A 14,744-nucleotide genomic window follows, 5' to 3' on the forward strand; every position below is an offset into this window, starting at 1 on the left:
GAGAGTTGAGTAGCCAGTGTGCACTCATTTCAAGAAAATACAAAAGGAGGAATTCAAAAAGAGAACAAATTTTGAGCTGGTGACAATTTATACCCTACAGTTACTCAAGAAGTTATTCCATTCTGAGTTTCATTTCTATATATGCACTCAACTGCCAGATATGCAGACCGTGGAAGTATTTAGGCCTTTTGTTTCACAGTAAAAATTTTTTTTAATGCCAATAGTTTATGTTATTAAATGCATATATATTTCTGGGACCTGTCACCTGTCGAAAAAAATGCCTGTGAAACTGAATAAAATGTGAAACTTTGCTTGTGCATCTATGGGCACGCTGACACACAAGGCAAATAAAATCATACTCTGCCCACGTTTGCCCACCCCTGGTCACAAATATGAATGAATGAATGAATGAATGAATGAATGAAAAAAAATCACACAACACCCGAGTTTTAAGACGCATTACTGGCCCCCTTTCTTTTCCCAAATCGGATCCTCCGTTACTAAAATTCAACGGCTGGAATTCACCCAACTGTTATCCTCAGCATTGACTCACTGTACGTTCACAGGAAATGCAAGCAGTACTCTCTTTTTTTTTTTTTTTTTTTTCGTCAGGTTGACAGGCCGGTGAATTAATTTTGGCAACCGATGCATACAACAGCTCTTGCGTTTATATTTTTTGAGTCACATTTTATGACACATTGCTGAGAGTAACCACTGATTTTTTTTTCTCCCCCCCCCCCCCAATTGGGAAAAATGTCCCATTTCTAGTTGAGTCATTGATAGTGATGTTTTTCGCGCTTCTCGCCGAAATCGATGCCCTCCTCTGCGAGCTCGGGGTCCCTCCCATCACAACCGCCTCCACGGCTGTCTGTCCGCGGGGCGCTGGCGGCGAGATTCAGTCGCGGTCTTTACACCGAGGCTGAAATCGTCCTGACTGTTCACAGCTGCACTTACCCCGCCCCCCCCCCCCCCCCCCCCCCCACTTCTCCCCTCGACCCCCCCCCCCCCCCGATCGTTTGCAGCTGAGAACGAGCGACTGCAACCGCCGAGGAGCCGGGAACGCTCAACGCGCCGCCACGTCCCTCCGCCCACCTGTCGGGAGGCGTGACCGCCGTCCGCGTAACCGCCATCGCCACGGCAACGGTCTACGCGATGTACACCGACCGGGCTGCGAAGCTCGTCCAGCTGGAAACGCTAAAAATCTCGTTGAGAGTTAAGAGCAGTACCGCTGTATCGCCGGAGCGTAGATTTGGCCCGTTGTGCGCAAAAATCCTCTTAACGTATCTCTCAAGCATAGAAATAATTACGTGCTAATTAGCATCGCACTGTCATTTTATGGGTAAAACAAAGAGGTGCTTTTGAAAAAATCGCCGTGCCCCCTAATTCAGCTGAGAGAGAGAGAGAGGGCGCCTTTCAAGTGCTATGAATTCTGGGACGTACGGTACAGAGGATCTTGGTGAAAACCGAGACCAATTTGGTTTTTTTTAAAAGCGGTGAACGGTGAAGTATCGTCTATTTTTTAAGGAGGCGTCCCACATTCTGGTTATGCTTCAGAACTACCGCAGGAGAAATCTCAGGGAAACCTGGGTTTAGGGGTCAATTTCGTTTTCAATTCAGTCAATTTCAGGAAATCAATTGAGGTGAACTGGAAACGGCGATGCTTTCAATTTACTCTGTTCCCCACTCTCACCGGCGGTCACGAGCTCTGGGCAGTGACCGAAAAAGAGTGAGATCACGAACACAAGCGGCCGAATCGGGGTTTCTCCGCAGGGTGGCGGGGCTTGCTCTGCTTGATAGGGTGAGGAGGTCAGCCGTCCGGGAGGACTTCACAGTAGAGCCGCTGCTCCTCCACATTGAGAGGAGCCAGTCGAGGTGGTTTGGGGCATCTGACTAGTATGGCCCCCTGGTTACCTCTCTTTGGAGGTTCACCAGGCAAGTCCAGCTGGGAGAAGACCCAGGGGCAGACCTAGGACACACTGGAGGGATTATATCTCCCAGCCAGGCTAGTATCACCTAGGGATCCCCAGGATAATTTTGGGGATCCCTAGGCAATTTGGGGGATCCCTAGGCTTCGCGTTGCGCCTCACAACTCCCCTGTAGCCCTGTAGTATTCGTGATACAGCACTGCCTCTTGTGCCATATCGCTTTAAATGCGCTACCTAGCTAAATGGAACGTCGTTATTTAGAATCTGAGGGGCGCGTTGCCATGCCAGAGAGTGTTGTCATGGTAACCTGCTACAAGGCCTCAGCTTTACTGCACCTCACTGAGCTTGCTGGCTAATTAGAAGCGCTGCACCCTCTACCCAGGCAAAAGGGCGCAGGTTTCATTTCAACTTTGGGGAAGACACACTTCCGGACCACCTAGCCTCGCTGAGTCAAACGTCAAGTCTCACAGCTAATGAATTAATATGAAAATATAAGGGGTGACATGTCTCCCTGTCCCGCCCCCACCCGCCCCCCCTGCCCGCCAAACCCACGCATATGCATGTGGGAATAAGTAAACATGCAATCGCTTACCGTCATTTGTTTTAACTCACACAATCTGAAGCATCTATAGACTAAACAGAAAGTTCCGGAACACATTTGTCTTTTTTTTTTTTATTATCGTTTCTGTGAGCAAGGATGACCTTCTCAGCTCTCTCTCGCTGCAGTCACACACGCCGCAAGAATTACAGATGAAAAAATATGTGACGGCGAGAGCGCATTCTTCTGGTCAGCCACCCAGGGATGAGGATAAACATCAAAAACAACAATCAATCCCACACAGATTAGCCGAAATAACCACGGAGGTTTGCTCGGGGTGACTCACCATCCAGTACAGCTTGACCACGTACTTCCCATAGGCGTTGTAGAGGGGCACGTGGCCCTTGGCGACTTTGCATAGCGAGTAGATGTGCTCCCATGGTCTCCACCCCTGGCTGGGTGGCTCAGGAGAAACCCTCCTGTCCACGGCAGTGCTCCCGTTACAGGTGGTCCAAACGATGCATATTTCGCTGATTATCCATCTTAAAAGCTAATCGGGGAGGAGGAAAGGAGGAAAGAAACGGGAAATCTGACGGACGTGCGAGACCAGAGAAAGGTGAGGTTCGGCCAGCCTGCGTGGTTTCCACTGCCAGCCCTGAGCAAATCTTAAAATGCAGTATAGTTACTGTACATTTCACTCTCTAAAACCGAATCGCACCTTTTTAATTAACGCAGCACTGTCAGGAAACACTCCCCTAGCACGCACTTAACACCCCCATCCCAGTTCCCCAAACTATTAGGACAGGGGGTGTCCAATCTTATCCGAAAACAGCCGGTAAGGGTGCAGGTTTTTGCTTTAGCCCAGCACTACAAAACCAGAATTAATTAATTCACTAATTCATTAAAAAGTAGAATCTTGATAAGCAGAAGCAGATGTTTCAGCGCTAGGCTAAAACAAAAATGTGCACCCACACCGACCTTACTGGATAAGACTGGACACCACTGAATGAAGTCATGGCCACAATTTATTTTTTAGTCAGTGATATTTTTTTATCTAATTGGTGATGTCCAAACATTCCCTTTAAATTGTGATCCAAACGATGAAATCCAAACTTTCTCTTTAAATTTTTCCATAGGTCTACAATAATTAGTGCCTGCTGAGTGATAGTGCCATTACTGACATAATGAATGGAAAAACAGAAAAGTTAATAAATGCACAGAATAAAGATGGCTACAGCACTTACCTCACTTGAAAGCAGATGCTCGTTTGCTGACACAAGGTCAAAGGCAGTTTCATTCTCCACCACAACAGGAGCCTGGCATCAAAGGCATAATAAAAGTTTCAAATCCTTATTTCCATATTTAAAAACACAACACAATAATCACCACCTAGCTGCACAAAAACTGGCTCACAAAACATTGCTACAAAAAAGTAAAATGTGTGCTTTATTGACAAGACAATATATTAGTAATCATGTAAGTGAAAGTTGAAGTTCATACAGCTTCCAGCTTCATTAAATCTGTAATCATTCATCTCCAGGCCAACCCTATGCAACTCCTCCAAGAAAGCATGTAATCATGAATATTTAATTAGGGAGTTAATGGCCCTGGCGAATCACTGATCAAATCTGAATTACATTCTCCACAAATAACTGGGTGGAATGGTGAGCAAGCTCTGGGTTATTCTCCTGTGCAGAAGCAAGGGGAGCAAGGGGTCTAATTGGTCCACTGAACCACTGTGAGGGGTCTGATTGGTCCACCAAAACAAAGCGAGGGGTCTGATTGGTCCACCGTAAGAAAGCCAGGGGTCTAACTGGTCCACCGAAACACTGTGAGGGGTCTGATTGGTCCACCATAACAAAGCAAGGGGTCTAATTGGTCCACTGTGACAAAGCGAGGGGTCTAATTGGTCCACCGTAACAAAGCGAGGGGTCTAATTGGTCCATCATCACACTGCGAGGGGTCTAATTGGTCCACCGAAACACTGTGAGGGGTCTGATTGGTCCACCGTAACGAAACAAGGTGTGTCATTGGTCCGGCAGCAACAGTAGCCACGCCTGCCTCCCTGCCCTTCTCGCTCCATCAGCTCGACTCAACATCGCCGATTTCATAACTTGAACGATCGGCGCGTGGTAAAGATCGCAGTTCTGCTGACCGCGCCGCGGTGAATCCTCGCGGCCTTTAATTGCATTAACTAGGCAGCCCGTGACCCGTGCTAACCGCCGCTAGCGCCGAGTCATGGAGCGGAATCATTCCGGAAGTTTCACAGATGAGGAAGAAAGTCGAGCGCAAATATTAAAATGACACCTCAGCACGAGGCAGCCGGCGAGCACGACATAGCAGGTCTGCAGGACGATTCAGAACACTCGCGAAAATATTACAGGTGCGTGCTGCACAACGACAGTTATATCAGAACACAACAGAGGGCCTGTCTGGCAGTTTTTTGTCTCCAATCAGCTTGTACACCTGTGGTGATGCTAGAGCATTGGGTACAAGAGACTACTGTCAGCGGTCACTGACAAATACAGCCAAAATGTCTGAATCTTTTTTTCTATCCTTGACTAAAAACATTGCAGTGCAGATCCTTTCTGGTTGAAGTTACTCAATTCCCTAAATCTACCCTTCTCTGATTTAAATCAAGACGCATCAAGTATTTTGGGAAACCCATTTCTATTTTAAAGGTAGCCTTTCTACAGTTACTGAGAAGATCAACAAACGCACATTACAGACTCAGTCAGTGTAGCCTTCCCTTCTCCCTGGAAAGCGGCCATTTCCAAGGCCGGAAATGGATCCCCGTGTGTGTGTTAGGATTCACGCGGCGATGGTGTCCGCCTCACCTTCGCGAGTATGTATTCCAGAGGGCGTTTCCACGAGTGAACTTTCAGAGATGGGGGCAGCTCAATCTTCCCCTCGGGGTCTTCGAAGAACGGCTGTGAATTCATTTATGAGAAGAGGAGCTTGCATGTTCGTTCAGCCAGCTTAAAGTAAGACAGTAACGGCCTCTATCTACATACCCCGTTTCTCCCATTCAGCATTCAACAACAATGTAATATTAAATAAAAATCCAAGGCCTAAAGCACACTGTAGTTACACACCACAATCCTGCCTTCCGACAGCCTTTATCCTGGAATACCTGATTAAAGTCAGGTGATAAGCCATTTTACTGTCTCGTCCAATCACAACACGTTATACTGACCACTGTGGGTGCCAGAGAGATCAAATATAGTTTTATTTTACAATCTTGCACACATTTTTTTTTAAACTACCATTTATTTTTTCAACATTTATTGTGATTGCACAGTGAGTAAAGGCAAGGCCAGAACCTCTGCGGCATTTTTGAGATTTCAAATCTCCTGTGTCCATACTGTAAATATTAATGAGCCCGTTGATATTTTCCCAAGAATTTACATTTAATTCTAATACGGAGTTTGATTTATAAACTGCATTTTTTTAATGTAACACCTGACCTGAGGTCACTGGTGGAAATGTCAGCTTGGTTCCTGTCTGGTTTTAAGTGGGTCCAGTGGGTCTGAAGCTGGTGCTGCTGGTTTGAAGCTTATTTAGAGATGGTCAAGCAGGCAACAAGATGGTTGAGATAGAGTAGCAACCATGCTGGCAATACCATGTCCAGCTGGTGGGCCAGCTTGGTACAAACAACAGACCGTCACTAAATTCCACATGGTACCCAGATGGAGCAGCAGCTGCTTCCAGTGCGATTTCGGTCTTTGGTTGATAGCTGGAATTTCTACCAGATGTTCGTCGGTTGAAACGTCATTTCTGTACTCACGACAAACGGGCTTTTCCCTGCTTTTCCATCTTTGGACCCCTTGGCGGCTTCCCACTTCTCGGCGTTGACCTCCGCGTCGCTCCACTCGGGCCAGATCGGAAATTTGGCCCTTTTACCTTCCCCAAGACCCTCTGAGCCGCTGGCCACCAGTGATGCCGTTCTGTCGTCCGTAAGAACGGTACCAAACTGTTAACCAAATGCAACACTGCGACGTACAGAAACCCACAACCAAACCCCGGCGCTGACAAATTTGAATACTCGTGATCACACTTCTGGCTGCAATACCGTCTGTTTATTTATTTACTTATTTTATTGTTTGTTTTTGAGGTTTTTCGTATCCTTTTCTTTTTTTTCCCCCAATCTACACTGAAATGTGAAATTAACGTTAAATGATTAGTCGACTAAAACACACGCACAGTGCAGGAGGAGATCATTCAAAGTAGCCCAGCCAGATCCTTCGAAAACTTCGAACGACGAAACTCAGTGACACATCCCCATCTTATAATGCGTGTCTGTGACACAGCGATGTGCCGAGAGTACAACGGTAAAACGACAGGTTCAAGACAGAACACACTGACATTGGTTCTTGGTTTATTCTAGGACACCCAGGTCATTTACAATAACATAACATGTTTGGCAGCATCTCACCTTTGACTGCAGTAACGCGACCGCTCGAGAGTGCGCAAGACGGAGTGCGCTTGTTGCAAAAGACAGTAATAACACGCTTTAAAGTGAAATGTCTGAAAAAGTGCGTATAGTATTGCAAGGTATTACAGACACTGAGCTCACTAACCTATTCTCTGTTAACAAGTAACCACCAGCGGTGTATGAACCAGACAGCCCACTGTAGGCCACTAGCAAGTTAACTTCAAGCTGAACTTCGATTTAGCTGAACTTAAATAAAACAACTTACTCTTTGTTTTGTATCCCTTGAGACGATGCGATTCGGCTGGTGGAGCCCCTTTTCTTTGGCGAAGCAGTCGACATTGCAGAATCGGTGCTTTCACCGATTTAAAAACTCGCGAACACCGAAAGACACCAAGAAAGTCAGTCTTACGCCACTTGCACCTGTGCGCACCCGTTTAATTGCAAGAAGCTCGTGAAAGTTTGCACTGTTGCTAAGCGACCAAACCTGGGAGGGGAAACGCGATTCCCGTTTCCTGGGTCTCAGACCTAGTAGCTTTACGGAATGGACAGTATTGTAGTCAATGCATTTATATAATACAGGTAAATATTATAGAATATGCAAATTTACCAACAAACTGTTACCCTCTGCCTAATGTGATTCTGATAACACCTCCGGGGATTTTGAAACAGGTCATAAAACCAAAAATAATAATAAGCTCGCACATTTTTTAAACTGATGAAACCACAATGTAACGTTGTCCAAAAACAGAAATAAATCGGGGAACCTGCTCGTTAAATTGGCTCCCATTTAACATTAATATTTATGATTGCATTTTAAATGTTTTATTTCCCGATAGGCTATAATCTGGGGGATTTGCTTTTATTTAGGCAATTATTACTATTATTTATTTTTTCTTCAGAGCTGTTATTTGGAGATAAATGACCACGAGGGAAGATAGTGGCTGTTCAATGTCAGTTGCAATTTGAAAAAAAAATATTTTCAGCCATTCTGATAGTAAAAATATCTTACAGATTTAAATGTACACTTAGGACTCCTGTGAATGCATTGATTTGGCCTACTGTGTGTGCAAATACCAGTAGGCCTATGCCAAGTAGCTAAACGCGAGCAGTGCCAGCTATTCGTACCCAGCAGCGAAACATTAGGAATATACATCGAAAATTCCTTTGTGTGCTGAAAGCTTGACGGCCCTAAAGGCTTTGAAATAGACTGCGCATCATGTTTCATTAACGTCCACTGATCTGGTCCCTGACCTAGCAGGCCCCGGTAGCTACACTTAGCTAATGTCGGAGGCTAGGCGTTCTGCCCGTGCTAACGCAGCAGTGGCTTTTGAATTGCTAATGTTTACCGGAGGAAGAAATACAACTTCATGCGAGATATTTTTGGCAAGGGCGAGGAACGGAGAGCACGGCCTGTGTCTTTACTTATACTGCTGATACTGAAAGTAATATAAGGCTGATTTAAGGAGCAAGATCACAAAAAACTAGGCTACCCTCTAAAGGGTTAATACAGGTTTTTCTGGCGCAAATGTCTTTTTTATTTATTTATTTATATATATTTTTAAACTAAATTACCTGGATTGTTAGAATTATCTGTGAAGAATAGTAAACGGTTTATCATTGTGATTGCGAAAGTCATTTGGACAGCCAATTCCCCTAGCATTTGTCAATCTGATGCACTTGCTAATCAAGGTTCATTTTTTGTGAGTGCTACTTCAAGGATCATATGAGGGAACGTATTACAGTCGCGGTGACTCAGAGAAACAAATGTCAGTGGCTGTCTTGTTGAATAACAGATAAAACATGAGGAAACTGCATACAAAGCGCATAGGTTTCCAGTGTGACAATAAAAAAAAGCCACATCAAGGCAAATCAAACAAAAATTTTGTGTGAAATAAATGTGCAATAGCTTAGTTGTAACCTGGCAATACCATGGGCAGATTTTGAAAAATGGGCATTTTTTTCAGGTATAAAGAGAGCATATGCTTTGTGTGGGAAACTGAGCTTTTTCACATTTAAAACTTTTTTGTTGTTTTTGTTGTGACTCAGCTGCGCAGGCCGTTGGCACAAAAACTATTTAGACGTTTAGGGCCACAACCATTGCTGGGCCGCGCAATTCAATTAAAAAAAAATTTTTTTTTTGTTGATTTATTTAATGTGATTTATGTCAGAGTACTTTGGGGGTCACAACCGTGTCTGTGGCTGATCTATTTGAAGTCTTGGGTGAAGGAGGGGGTTGGGGGGGGGGGGGGGTGTTACAAGACAGCTCTTCCCATTGTGCTGAGCAAACTTCCTGTTAATGATGAGGGTGTGGAGGAGCACGAGCTGGCTGGGAGGGAGGGAGGGAGGGGTCTGATGACTGTCACACACCATGGCGTAAGTGGCAGCATGTGTCCCTGGCTTCACTTCCGCACAGCACAGAACCACAGGAGAGCTGAACGGCAGCCTTGTCCACTGGCCCCGTCTCAGAGACAGAGCTGCAAAGTTCAAACCTAGATTCCTGGGAGACCTAGGAGATAGGTCCGGTAGTAAAATGTGTATGTGTGTGAGTGTGTGTGTGTGTGTGTATGTGTGTATGTCTGTGCGTGTGTGTGTGAGATGGAGAGAGAGGGAGAGAGAAAGCGTGAGAACAAGAGAAAGGAAGGGAAAGTGAGAAGAGATAGAGAGAAGTAGAGAGAGGGAGTAGGGGGAAAGAGGAGAGCAAGAGAAAGGGAGGGAAGGAGGAAGTGGCAATAGAGAGGGAGAGAAAGAGAGGGGGAGGGAGAGAGAGGAAGAGAGCAAGAGAAAGGGAGGGAAGGAGGGAGAAGAGATAGAGAGGGAGAGATATAGAGGAGAGAAAAGCATAAAAACAAGGAGATTCGCAGCAGTGGTGTGCTTCCTGTGTCCTGGGCAGGTACGACTGCGCGTTGTTCCTGAAAAAGTGAGACACAATTCAGTCCGTGAGGATTTAGAGGGCATTTCGATTCAGAAGCATCATTAGCCTCGGCAGCACGTACATTACATGGAGAGAATGCATCAAATACCTACCGTTTCTGCACCTCCTGTCCGCTAACACTGACCTCTCCCTGACTGTTCAAAGCAGGCACCGTGTACTGGAGAGGTTTACAAACTGCGGTCCTGCGGGGCTGGTGTGTGTGTGTGTGCTTGCGGACGATTTTTTTCTAACCAATTATAGCCACCGTAGTTCTCTGAACAGCTATGCCCTCCGGCGCCGGTCCGCTCGTTCCCTTCCCTTCAATCCAAAGAAAATCGTTTTCCTCCGAAGGCGTTTCTGCAGTTCCTGCAGACAACCCTTAGCTCACGATTATTATTCAGATGGGGTAAACGACTCGGCTAATTCGGGAACTGAGGACCGCTGGCGTGAAACTTAAGACCGTTCGCACCCCTTTGTGATGAGCGACGCGACCACAGAAGAAATAAAACGAGGGAGACCTTCGGCTCCGCTTGCGTTCAGAACATCAGCGCGCGCACGTTCACAAGGAGGCGATCGAAGCACACACCTGTGATCTTGGTCAATAAAAAATGTCATTCAGAGAGAATTCATTTATTTATTCTTTACTAAAATGTGTGCCTGCGTTGGCTTTACGGCATCCTGTGTGTACGCGGGATTTATTCGTTTATTCATTCATTGGAGCCAATACATATCGCGTAGGCTATAACGGGAAATATATATGCCAATGAAGTGGGGTGAATTCAGTTGTCGTTTATATCTACAAATAGATCGGCGTTTAAATTATGCATTTGCTCCACAGCCTTCGCCATTCAAGGGGCCTCACATATCTTAGTAGCTTTACACACTCGCCATTTATACGGCTGAATATTTCATTAAGGCATTCCAGGTTAAGTACCTGGATACAGCAGCAATATTCCCACATGGGATTATAAATCTGGGTCCCCAACCGTTACTCAGAGCCACTCGACAAAGGGCTTCGTGAAGCATTAAAATGGATACACGCACGGAGACTGTTAGGCTTTGAAATGAGGCCTTAGGTTTATGAACAGTTCAGAAAGTCATCTTCCACATAAAAGACCACCTACCAATTTACTCAAATAAGTGAAGTGATATAGAGAGAGAGAGACAAAGAGGGAGGGAGGAAGGGGGGATGGAGAGACATTATATTATTGTATACATTTTATAGAATTTACTCAAATAAATTGTAAATAATTTCCATTTCAAATATGATAGTCAGCGGCACAACAAAGCCAATAGACAAAACAAGCTTTAAACAAAAACACATTTTAGCTACCTACACCCACAGTGTAACTCAACACAAAACAATTCATTCAAAAATAGTACTTTTACATTATATTATATATACATTTAATTTTCTTGCATTAAGCTGTCAAAGAATTTGAGGACTACAAGCATGGTTGAGTTTCTATGTTTGTCACACATTTTCAATGTATTTTTATATTCTGTTTCTTATTGTTTTTTATGCTATGATTTTGAAGTGCACTGGCAGCAAAATGGATTCCCGGTCAAGGACAATAAAGTTGATTGATAAATAAAATCATATAGAACTACAAACGCCTAAAGGAATCGCATCGCCAATACAAAACAATGTGAACTTTGGGATTTTAGCTTTACAAAGCCTTTCCTGTTACACAGATTTATATTTTCAAGGTAGTTCAGGAACAACCCTGTTTTTTTCCTAGTCTTTTTCCCTGTCTGTCAGGCTTTTGCTATACAGGATTAGATAAATGTTATATCTTAAGCAATAAAAACCCAGACAAACCCAGTGTAACCGCAGAAACCCATAGAGACACGTAGACACAGACACACACACACACACACACACACACACACACACACACACAATACAGGTGTACAAGCGTGTACTGAAACAAAAGAGCAATATGTCTCTGTCAATGTAGAACAACTTGTATTTATTTTACCTTTAAAAACAAACCCAATGTCACTGAGTGCAGCGCTTTTTCAGCCAGCTCAATATTTGAAATATATTTGGCCCGTTTGTATAAAAACATGTTACCAGGTGCCCATCAGAGGTGTTGGCTTTAAGGAGGAAAAACTCAATATCATGAGATGTAAAGACAGCAAACCCAGACAGTCAAAAACTTCAGGCCAAAAGTGAACAGTGGGAATATTCAATAGTACATTTCCCCCCCCCCCCCCCCAGAAGTGTATTCTGAGATAATATTACAAATGCACATACACTTCAGAGAAAGGCCAGGGTTAATAAATATTTTAGCATACGCAAAATGTTCTTGCACACGTAGGCCTCCATCTTGACTAAATACATTGTTTTGTTGGAGCCAACACCTATTGCTCATGCTAAAACCTTCAGTGACTTCAAACTCCAGAGTGACAGGCAAAGACATGAGGAAGAGTCAAACAGGTGTTTTGTCGCTAAAAAAACTAAGAAGCAAATGATTGACAGAATGACAGCTCGGTGAGACACACAGACAAACTAGCAAAAAAAGAAGAAGAGGAAAAACAGTCTATTCCATAAGAAACGTGTAATGTGGGAGAAATAATTCAAGGCATTCTTCCTTAAAAGATTATCCAGTACAAATGCAGGAAATCATTTCAGAATAAGCTCACATACATAATTACTTAATAACTATTAGTATTATAATTTTGTCAGAATCTTTGGTAGCCTTATGCACAGCAATAATACATCTGATGTTTAAGAGAAGTTTCAAAAGAAAGGCTTACGAACATCCTATTTCTACATTTCTGTGGTGGAGACAATCTCACTGCGATAATCACATTAATAATCCTGCTATTAAAAGAAAAGAGACTTTTTAAATTTACACATACAGCATGCACTTACTTTGGTCTTATATACTTTGTTATCCTCTATTTATGCTACATTTATACTATTTTATGTTAAAAACGCATTCTATCATAGCATCACAATAGAACTTTATATCCCAGCAACCAGTTGCCATGTGAACAACATCCAGTAGGATCAGGGATCTTCAACCCTAGCTCCAGAGGGCAGCAGTCTGATGGTTTATATCATTACTCAGGACTTAATGTTTCAGTTAAACCGGTTGCTTGCACAATTAACCCACCTGCCCTGGTGTTTCTGGGTGTAAATTGGCTACCAATTGAAAATGAAAACCAAACAAGCCACAAGGCTCTCTATGACCAGAGCTGGCGATCCCTGCTGTATAAAAGTTGGTCCAAATGTATAACAATGTACTGACGTGTACTGGGCATACACGACAGCAAAAGAGATCTTTGATTTTGTATGCATTTCGCATTTGATGTGCCCTGCAATGTTACTTAGCAGCCAGCCCCACAACCTCTTCAGCACAATACTGTATCATGAAACATGTATCATACATTGTGACTATGAGTGAGTGCTAGGACAGGGTTAATTCCTGGATCCAGGGCAGCCAAGTGCAGCTCACTACAATATTTAATACAATATTAATCATTCAGATTTGATCATTATGCAATGCCTATTCAATTTTTAAAACACGTACACAGCAGAGCGGAGACACTATCTACAATTCTCAACAGGGTTACTGGACTCGCGCTGTTGTGTGTGTGTGAAAAAAAATGAATTCCAAAGAATATCTGTTCTGTTCCAGTCAGGGGATGCAACATGACAAAAGTATTCAGCTCCTTGTTCTGGCAAGCACCGCTCCTGTTGGTTGCTGTGGTTGTCAATGGTAACATCACACTGACGTGAGGTGCATACCAAGTGAAGCACGGTGAAGCAACAGCACTGCTTACATTTAAAAACACGTTTCCATAGTAATGCGGAGTTCACCAGATTCACGCAGAAGACGAGCATTCTGATCAACAGTTGTGGGTGAACAGAGGAAAAAATAACTGCTTCTCCTTTCTCCGCTTGTGTGTTCAGTTCTACCACATAACCATCATAATGATCGCGCGTGTGACTTCAGAGTGAAAGACAGCACCGTCTTTTTTTTTTAATCCAGAAAAAGAGAATCGTTTAAAATTTGGTTGAATATTAGAGCAATGTTTCTGTTCTTTTACCTTCTAACCCTTAATATGGACAGTCTATACATGGTTATATGAACAGTCAATTTCAATTTTACACTCAAGTTAATGATTAAATTACATAAGCGTACAGACCGCCTGTTTGGGACAAATCTCTAAAATCACTGGCATTCAGCAAAGCTTCAGGTATTTTACATACAAATAGACGGGGTACAATATTTATTTAATTGTTTTTTACAATTGTGAACAATCATTCATTATAGCTATACTGTCACAACATATACCGTACTGGCACAAATTATGGAAATGCAGTATTTCTAAACGGTTTGACGATTGCTCTTTTTGGCATGATAAATGTCATATGTAATATCAACATTAAACAAAAATGAAGAAATAATTAGCATTTGTGCTAAACAAGTAATAATAATGAGTACATAAAATAAGATTCAAGCAAAGAAAACTTTTTTTCTTAGCTTGTGTACTTCATTTCAAATTACTGACGGTCACATAATGTCGTTAACAAAACAGAAGTTACAGACAAACGTTTTAAAAGTACTAAATTCTTAAAACACAGTGTTTCCATAATTTGCGCCAGTACTACATGTATTATACATTAATCACAGCCATTCTGAACATACAGTGCACTCACGTTTACACAAATCAATACAAGAGCATGTTTTCACAAATCACAACATTTTAATAATTATTTGGACTAATAGCAATGTAATAAATTCAATTCACGTACCGCTTAATGTTAAGATTTATTTGACTGAATAGACAGAATAATAGAAAGGCTTACGTATGCTAACTCTTAAAAACAGCAGGGTCATTTGTTTTTCCAGTGGCAACCAACAAAATAACAGTAGAAATGTGAAATGGCGAAAGTCAAGACCTTATAAAAATATTTAC

General features: G+C 43.1%; 1 protein-coding gene across 1 annotated transcript in view; it reads right to left on the reverse strand.

Moving 5' to 3' along the window:
* adgb (androglobin) overlaps positions 1-7,367 on the reverse strand; it is a 53,356-nt gene extending 45,989 nt beyond the window's left edge. The window contains exons 1-5 of the mRNA XM_035424099.1: positions 7,164-7,367; positions 6,251-6,410; positions 5,301-5,393; positions 3,708-3,779; positions 2,810-3,013 (exon numbers count right to left, since the gene is read on the reverse strand). Of these exons, the coding sequence (XP_035279990.1) occupies positions 2,810-3,013; positions 3,708-3,779; positions 5,301-5,393; positions 6,251-6,410; positions 7,164-7,237 (603 nt within the window). The 5' untranslated portion in view covers positions 7,238-7,367. The remainder of the gene's footprint in view (positions 1-2,809; positions 3,014-3,707; positions 3,780-5,300; positions 5,394-6,250; positions 6,411-7,163) is intronic.
* Between the last annotated feature and the right edge of the window lie 7,377 nt (positions 7,368-14,744).

The sequence above is a fragment of the Anguilla anguilla genome, chromosome 6 (genome assembly GCF_013347855.1).
Source record: "Anguilla anguilla isolate fAngAng1 chromosome 6, fAngAng1.pri, whole genome shotgun sequence".
NCBI lineage: Eukaryota > Metazoa > Chordata > Actinopteri > Anguilliformes > Anguillidae > Anguilla > Anguilla anguilla.